Source organism: Microtus ochrogaster, unplaced genomic scaffold (assembly GCF_000317375.1).
Source record: "Microtus ochrogaster isolate Prairie Vole_2 unplaced genomic scaffold, MicOch1.0 UNK46, whole genome shotgun sequence".
Taxonomy (NCBI): domain Eukaryota; kingdom Metazoa; phylum Chordata; class Mammalia; order Rodentia; family Cricetidae; genus Microtus; species Microtus ochrogaster.
In genome coordinates this window covers 1888138-1896750 of record NW_004949144.1, presented here as the reverse complement: position 1 = coordinate 1896750, position 8613 = coordinate 1888138, and the positions used below count along the sequence as shown (strand labels likewise).

Sequence of the window (8613 nt, the reverse complement as noted above, 5' to 3'; positions counted from 1 at the left end):
TTTTACAGTGTTAGGTGTACATGCCTAGGAATAGAAAATACCCCATGACTCATATCTTCAGTGGGCATTAGATTCCTTTTCACACCTCTTTCCTCAAGTTTTAAAGATGTTATTAATGTCAGCATTTATTTTGAATTAGTTCTCTGGAAATGGCAGGTGATAAAAGAGTGGAGGAGCAGAGGGAGGAAAATGGAGCACTTGGAAGAATACATAACTATCTGAAACAGATACAGTAAATCTCAATATCCCGTTGAACATCAGTTTGGGTGTTTCTGTAAGTTCTGAGAAATGTTTTAGATACACAGTTTATTTGTAATATATATAAGGATTGGGGTGGGGAGACTGTTAACACAGGGAGAAGAAGGCAGAATATAATTGAGATTGTCCTTTCTCTTAACCAGCTACTTGAAGTAGGTCCTGCGGTGGTTAAGTGATTCTGAGAAGTGAGACAAATAACTGTGTCTATGTTTTCTTGTCTTAAGGTCAGTGTTGCTGAACTATATTAAATTCTGAGATAAGTCCATAAAGGTCAGCCTGATGATAATTAGTCAGCACTGTGGATTGCCATTTGTGGGAGCACCAAGGTTTCTAGCAGTTCTAAGAGAAAAAAAAAAAATAAAGACCAGATGTACAGGGGTTCATTCAGACATTATTTGGCCAGAGTTTACCAAATATTTAATTGAGATGATTGGGGCAGATGAACTGTTTTGAGTGGGGGTAAGTAGGAGGGGCGCCATAGTGTGAAAACAATTTAGTTGTCTGTGTACAAAAAGGAAACAGACTCAAGTAGAGTTGGGAGTTTAGAAAGACTTAAAAGGAAGGTCAAAAATACGTGTCTGGGGGGTGAGGAAGAGAGAGAGAGGGAGAGAGGTGGGGGTCGGGAGAGTATAATGGTAGTGGATGCTGCTTTCATTCTTTCTGAGTTTGCCTGCTGTGACTGGGTTAACACATCAGGGATAAAAACACAGAACAAGACATGGATATTCCAACCAGTCTGTACTAAAGGAGAGAAATGCCAACTTAGGAAGTGCGAATGCAGGTAGGGCTTGGTTTTAATTATTTTTTTTTTTTTTTTTTTTTTTTTTTTTTTTCGAGACAGGGTTTCTCTGTGGTTTTGGAGCCTGTCCTGGAACTAGCTCTGTAGACCAGGCTGGCCTCGAACTTACAGAGATCCACCTGCCTCTGCCTCCCAAGTGCTGGGATTAAAGGCGTGCGTTAAATAAATTTTTTTGTGAGCTTTGGATTCGCTATTAAGCTTAAGTAGCCTTAGGCAAGTTAACACTCTCTCTTAGGTTCCTCACTATCCAATTTGATATCTTCTTTATTAAGCCATCAAAAACAAATATTTTGGCACATAATATATGCTTTAAAATTTGTTGAACACAAAATCAATAAGTATTTGTTATTATAAAAGTAGAAATTCTGTGTGGAATTTTATAATACTAAGGGAATTTGCCATTGGTTTGTACATCTTACCTCTACTTTCTAAACAGAGTTTTTAGAGACAACTAACTTTGATGTTCACACACTGATAAAAGTTCCCTCCTATCTCCTTTCGCTGTAGTGTTTTTTGACAAAGTCACAGAGAGAATTTCCTGTGCTCTGGTTGCTGGGTCACATTAGAAGCTTGCGGCATTACTGCTCATCTTACTCTGCATCTGCATGTGAATCCAACAGAGGATTCAAGAGCATCACCACAGCACACTATGTTCCTTCCTCTTTTAAGGCTTAATGTCTCCTCCTTAGCTTCCTGCTGAGCTCTGAGATCCACATCGTTCTTAAGCATAAACACATCTCCTCTGAATCAGCTGTGGACCATCACTTCTTATGGCAGGTACGTGTGCCCCCGTCATAGCAATGATAAAATAATAACCGGAAATGATGACTCACAGATTGAATAATTTCAGAGCCGGCTTTAATAAAAATAAAACAGAAAGTACATAATCAGCATTGGATATTTTTAGACTTTCCATGCTTCAACGCTTTCTGCATTCACTGTTTTCTTGGTTCCACATTTTGGAATTTAAGCATGACTTTATGAAGCTAAACCGTAGGCAAACTTTTTCTGAGTTAGGGTGTGGTTTTTGTTAAATGTAGAATGAAACTGAAACTAAGTTGTTTAACTCATCAGCATCATGTTTCTACTACGGGAATAAAGAATGCCAAGTAATAAGGACACAAGTCTTACAAATTTATAAATTTGCTTTCTGTGTTGTGGCCTCTTCACTGAAATCTCGTACTGTTGGTAGTGGCAGCAGTTATTTTTGACAGTAAACTAATGCTAAGAGAGAGTCATCTAATATGGAAATGTTTCAAGCAATAAGCAAGTGGCTTTGGATATGAGTTATGGCATTGTTGAGAAAGCAGAAAGTCAAAGGTTAGTTTTGTTTCATAAGTCAGAGTGCTGTGAACTGAACTCAGATCCTCAATCCATACATCATTGTGGAACCTCTCACCACACCAGAGTGTTTTCCTGCAAACCTCTGCAAGTCACTTGTCTGAGTGTGGTCTGCATTCAGACTTGGAGAGAACACATTCAGTGATGGTATTCTCCTGACAAGAAGGGAATATGATAAATGACAGACTCTGATCGTGACACTATTCTGTTAGATTTCTGTCAGGCACTTACTAGCTTTATAACATAAGAAAATAACATTGTGAACAGTCTCTATTTTTCTCATCTCTCTAAAGCAGAATTTTCAAATCTATGATATTGCTGAAAGGAAAAGAATTGTCTGTTAAGCAAGCCCACTAGGCACCATGACTGCTTGTTGATCTATTCTTACTGTAGAGAGAAATTTCACTACAGATTTAAAGAGTTAGTGGCAAATGATTCTAGTGATGCAGAAAATACATATGAATAACCACATCAAAGAATAAGGTACATCACATCAAAAGATTGCTGTTGGGTGAAGTTCTGAAGCAACGTTTTCATTCCCCAGTGTTTCACTGGAGAGACATCTGTACCATCATAAAAAAGATTTGGGTTTTTTCTTTTCTTAAGATCTTCATTTTCTATGTTTGTACTTTAATCTGTTAGTTATTAATCTGTATGTTTGGTATTTTTCTATAGTTTCTAGGATCAATCTGTGGAGGCTGATGTCTGTGATCTTTGGGATAAAATGTCTTTTGTTGATGGTTACTTTGGGAGTTTTGATGAAAAACTGTAAGTATTTCTATGCAAATCTATAGAAAAAATCAAAATTGTAATGAACTAATTTAATAATGAATATTTAATTTTTTAAATGTATAATATTTTATTTCATAAATACATGTCAAACTAATCTTCAATAATGTCTTACAGCATTTACTATACAGAGTATTCAACCAACACCGTCTCCAACTTCTGTCAAAGAAGGTAGGTTCCATTTTTTTTTCACAAATATAATTAACAGGGGCTGGAGAGATGGCTCAGTGGTTAAGAGCATTGCCTGCTCTTCCAAAGGTCCTGAGTTCAATTCCCGGCAACCACATGGTGGCTCACAACCATCTGTAATGAGGTCTGCTGCCCTCTTCTGACCTGCAGACATACACACAGACAGAATATTGTATACATAATAAATAAGAATAAATATTTAAAAAATATATAATTAATAGAGGATAAGGCAGAGTGGTTCACTCTCATGTACAATAATATGGTTGCACTCAGTAAAATTGTCTCATTGTATTGTGCTGCAATCTAAGGAAAACAAAATTACACTGAATTGTGTGTGTTAGCCTACTTAAGAAGTTCTTTAAGTAGACACTGCATAAAGAAGATATTCACTTTTTCCTTATAGTTTTAGAAGTTTTGGTCATATTGTACCTATGCCAAGACAATGCAGTGTGGGGGGAGCATGTGTGTGTGCAGAGCATTTCATGTAATGGCTAGAAACCAAAGAGAGGAAGAAGATGAATAGGAGGGTTTCCATTCTCCATTCAAAGCCTATTTCTGTACTCTGAAAAAGAGCTACCATATTCTACATTTAAAGGGCTGTATGACGGCCTCATCGCACCAAGTTGGGTGCCAGTTTTCTCATGAATGGGCTCTGGGGAAGATTCCAGGTATAACGTCTAGCAAAACATTTTTGTAAATTTTATGAAAAGAGAAGATACAGTCTGAAATGCCAGATACATGTTTCTTAAGGAGTGCTCATGAATAATTAATAAATAGAATTAAATGACAATAAACATTGTAGAAAATCTCATTTTTGTTTGTCAGTAACCTTTCCTTTCATATTCTTTCCTCTCTTGAACTTCTGTGATTCAGAATAGAGTGCAGACATCTCTGTAATTGTAAACATTACTTACTCTCAAGAAAAAGCCATCAACTTTATTTTATTTTAATATTATTTTTCAAATGCTTCTCAAGTTTGTAACTTTCTGATCATACAGTTAACTTCTCTTATTTGAATTTAGTATGATTTATGTGGTGAAGATTAGAGTGCTTACTATGTGTCATGATGTTTATTACAAAGGAAGAGAGATGCTGAGAGGAAACACTGTCAGCCATAATCTTTCCATCAGTGTTCAAGTGTTGGTTTATTTATCCTTATTTTTTTAATGTTTTTTTCTTTTCTTATTTATTAAAAATTTCCACCTCCTCCCATCCTCCCATTTCCCTCCCACTCACCTCATTCCCCCTCCCTTTTGCTCTTCAGTCCTAAGAGAAGTCAGGGTTCCCTGCCCCGTGGGAACTTGAAGTCTCCACCTCCATCCAGGTCTAGGAAGGTATGCATCCAAACAGACTAGGCTCCCCAAAAGGCAGTACATGCAAGAATTCTTTCAAAGTACTGTATCCTTCTCTGACTCAGGGAATTGGTAGGGGACTCCCCTGTAAGCCAGTTTTGTTATATTAGTCCTGTGTTCACAACAATGCTCAGCTGTGGGTACCTCCTCAAAGTCATCTTCTGATTACCACTCCATCCTGTTCTCTGCTACCTGCTGAATTTCCTTTTCCTTTTCATCTCATTATCTTTAAACATAACTAGGGATGGAAAATTATTTAATTTTGAATATACCTTTAGAATGTCCTCTCCATGAAGCAGAGTATTTGGATTAATAGTCCCAAAATGTGGTGTGTATAACCTATTCTGAAGGAATATTTGAAGAAAAAAATGAATAGTTAGCAAATATTTTTTGAATATAAAGTAGCATCAAAGAAGTTGGAATCTGTAATGACATGTTTTGTCTTTTAGTTTCTGAATGCTGTGCGTGCCTAGAAAAGTGGGTTGGATATCAATGTAACTGTTACTTCATTTCCAAAGAAGAAAAATCTTGGGAAGAGAGCAGAGATTTCTGTGCTGCTAAGAATTCCAGTCTTCTTTATCTCAAAACTAGAAATGAAATGGTATGTACTTCACTTTTGTTTCTTACATTCTTTATTACCTATGGACATGTGCTGCCCAGCTGAGCTGAGCACTCTGATGGAAGTCTTTATCACCAAGTAGACTGTGATGTTTCCTGAGATCCTCAGTTTGATATACCTTGAATTATTCTTAGAAAGTCCACTAAAATAAGCATAAAAGATTTGTAGTATGGGGTAATTTTTGAATAAATTAGGAGCTAATGTGCAGCTCCCCAAACTTTTCTAGAATTAGTAGGCTTTTAACTTTCTAGAATTAGTAGGCTTTTAACTTTCCCAAGAGAACCACGAGAAAAACTTTTAATTATTATTTATTGGAACAGAATACTTAATCTCTTTCATGTGTTATATGACTTTTTGCCATCTTTCTGGAACGTAATGTAGAACCAACAGTGGATCATATGAACATAAAATCACTTAGATTATGATTGTTGCTATCATGTGTTTTGTAGAGGAGTAAACCTAGGTAATGACATGCCAAACACTCTACCACTGTGCCATGTTCCCAACCTGGATGTAGTGGGGAGGGCCTTGGACTTTCCACAGGGCAGGGTGCCTTGCTTTCTCTTAAGATAGGAGGGGAGTGGGGAGGAGGGTGTGAGGAGGGAGTGGGAGGAGAGGAGGAAGTGGGAATTTGGATTGGTTTTTTTGAAGTAATAAAATAAAATAATGTTTTACTGTGTGTTTGAGGCAGAGGTACATATCTCTGGCTTACCTTTAAACTCTCAAAGTGAAACTCTGCTTCAGTCTCCTGAGCACCAGGGATTACAGGTCTGAATCACCAGGCTCCTCTTGGAAATCATTTAATTCTTATAAAGAAATTCTCACACTCTCCATGGTCTGCTCAGATTAAAGAGGTTATAAGTATGGGGGTTATCTCTCAAGATGTTCTCATTGGGGTTGCATTTGATCATTGATCTTCCTAAAGGAGGTTGATGCACCATGGAGTCTCATGCTGTTTATGACAATTTTCAAGTTTTAAGAAGCAAGATTTTGTAGTGTTTTTCCACATGAGTCATTTACGACAAAGGTAAATAAAAATTTTAAAACGTGACTATGCCTTACAAATCAGAAGTTCAAAAAGATTTCAATTTGAGTTTTTTTTTTTCTGAATGCCTTTTAAAATGGGTGTTGATCTCAAAGTACATTCAGACTTGGTTATCTTGTTCTTTCTGCCTCTAAGCAGAATTTTATGAGCTCCAGTCAAATGTATTTCTGGATTGGAATGCGTTATAATCAAAAACAGGAAGCCTGGCTATGGGAGGATGGCTCAAGCCCTTCAAAAGATCTGTAAGTTTTTGGCTATTGAAGAAGGTTTTGGGGGCATATTTTTATTCATATATTCTAGCTAAGAGTACTGAAAAATCACTGCCAGATACTCAGAAGTTCAAATATGTTGTGCGGAGCCTGAGAATATATAAAAATGCCAAAGGAAAAACAGGATTGCTCTACCCATAACATTCAAGTTCATGTTCAGGTAACATGAAAGTTGTATACCTGAGACCCTAAGAAAATTTTCTTTGCTGTCTTTTCCTTGTTGTAAGATAATAGAAAACACTGGATGTGTCTATGCGTGCTCAGGTGGTCTCAGATACAGGCATGCCCTGAGAACACAGCAGGTCCATTTTTGCTCTTCTAATGGATTCCACTATTTTTCTTATCATCTTCAAATATTCAACAACTATTTTCTGTAATCTCAATCTAATTCACAAGCATGTACTCTAAAGACTTATACAGTGACTAAGTTTATGCTCTCTCCTCATAGCTTGGGTTAACTCATAGATTTTTCTCTTGTGCAGTGTAATCTTATTGCAGTTTTCTTTTTCTCAACTCCTCCCAGATCCTTGCCCCTTCTAAAAAAAATCTATACGAACCGCACCTAAGAGCAGACCTAACGCCTAGCAGTTGTTGACCAACATGAACAGCGCAAAATGAGTTCAGTGGTAGAGAGATTTTGTTGCTGTTGTTTGTTTCTTTCATAATGTCTTGTAGGGTACTTTTATTTAACCTTTCAGCTATTTTGTGTATATATTATGTTTCCCACCTTGTTATTTCTGGGTTTTCTGTATGAGCTAACATGTGTCTCAGCATCTATAAAATGCCTCTTATACTTTTGCTTTGGTTCTTTTTCTTTTGTCATACTTCTTAACCAAATAGGGAAGACCAACATATTATCAAAAACATTTCTGGCCAGACATGGTGGTACACACCTTTAATGCCAGCACTAGACAGACAGAGGTAGGTATATCTCTTTGAGTTCCAGGCTGGCCTGCTCTGTGAATTCCAGGTCAGCTAAAGCTACATCCCAAGACCTTGTCTCAAAACAAAGCAAAACAAACAAACAAACAAACAAACAAACAAACAAGCAACCCAGGCATTTGTGACAGAGGTGAAAAAAAAAACCCAAAGAAATAAATAACAAAACCACAGCTAGAATACATTCTCTGGTCTTAGTGCTAGTGGCCAGTGAGTAATCAACTGAGTTTTATGCAATGTTGTACTTCAGAGCTGTGAAAGTTTACTGTAGGGCAACAAAACAATACCAAATACACAAAACCCCAAATCACTTAGCTAGTAAGTATCTCAAGCAAGTGTTATCACACATTCTGAGCTGATAAAAATAACCTTAAACATCCTTACTCTTTTTTAAATGTTAACTTTTTTTTCTTCATTACAGATTTCCAGAGTTCTCATATAACAAGACAAAGAACTGCATTGCATATATCCCAAGCAAAACTATTTTCATCGAACCCTGTAAAAATAAAAACCATTTCATCTGTAAGCAACTGCGTATTTAAATAGTTCTTAAGGCAATGGGCATAGACAAGAGAGGTCCAGGATTAGTTCAATATTATTTAATTCTCACAATATTACTACCTTTTCATCCTGAGTTGGTAGAATGTTTCTGCATGCTATCATTTTCATACATTTGAACCCAAGTATTTTATGCTTGTTGGATTTTTCACACCTGTGCATAAAATTAGGATAAATCAAGGTAGAGAGCTTTTATAAATATTTTGATTTAATGCATGTTCAATATGCAATATAATTTAATCCACATTCTTGTAAAGTTTTCTTGGAAACAGAATAAAATTTATTCCAAACCAAGTCATATGTATCCATGTGGTTTTAATGTTTATATCGGAACTGAATTGAGCCTGGAGATGAGTTTGAGAGACGCAATCACTTCATGACAGTAATTCTCGTCAACCATGAGCCTGGGAGTGGGTTTTTTTCATGTCTTTTCTCCTTCATAAGTTCTTCATATT

At 36.6% G+C, this 8613-nt stretch overlaps 1 protein-coding gene across 1 annotated transcript; it reads left to right on the top strand.

Moving 5' to 3' along the window:
- The first annotated feature begins 890 nt into the window (after positions 1 to 890).
- On the top strand, positions 891 to 8142 carry LOC101984635 (natural killer cells antigen CD94-like). Its single transcript, XM_005369271.2, has 8 exons — positions 891 to 1039; positions 1747 to 1834; positions 2098 to 2245; positions 3074 to 3166; positions 3305 to 3358; positions 5178 to 5329; positions 6531 to 6634; positions 8022 to 8142. The coding sequence occupies exons 1-8, from the start codon at positions 891 to 893 to the stop codon at positions 8140 to 8142; spliced, it is 909 nt and encodes a 302-aa protein (XP_005369328.1).
- The last annotated feature ends 471 nt before the right edge of the window (positions 8143 to 8613 follow it).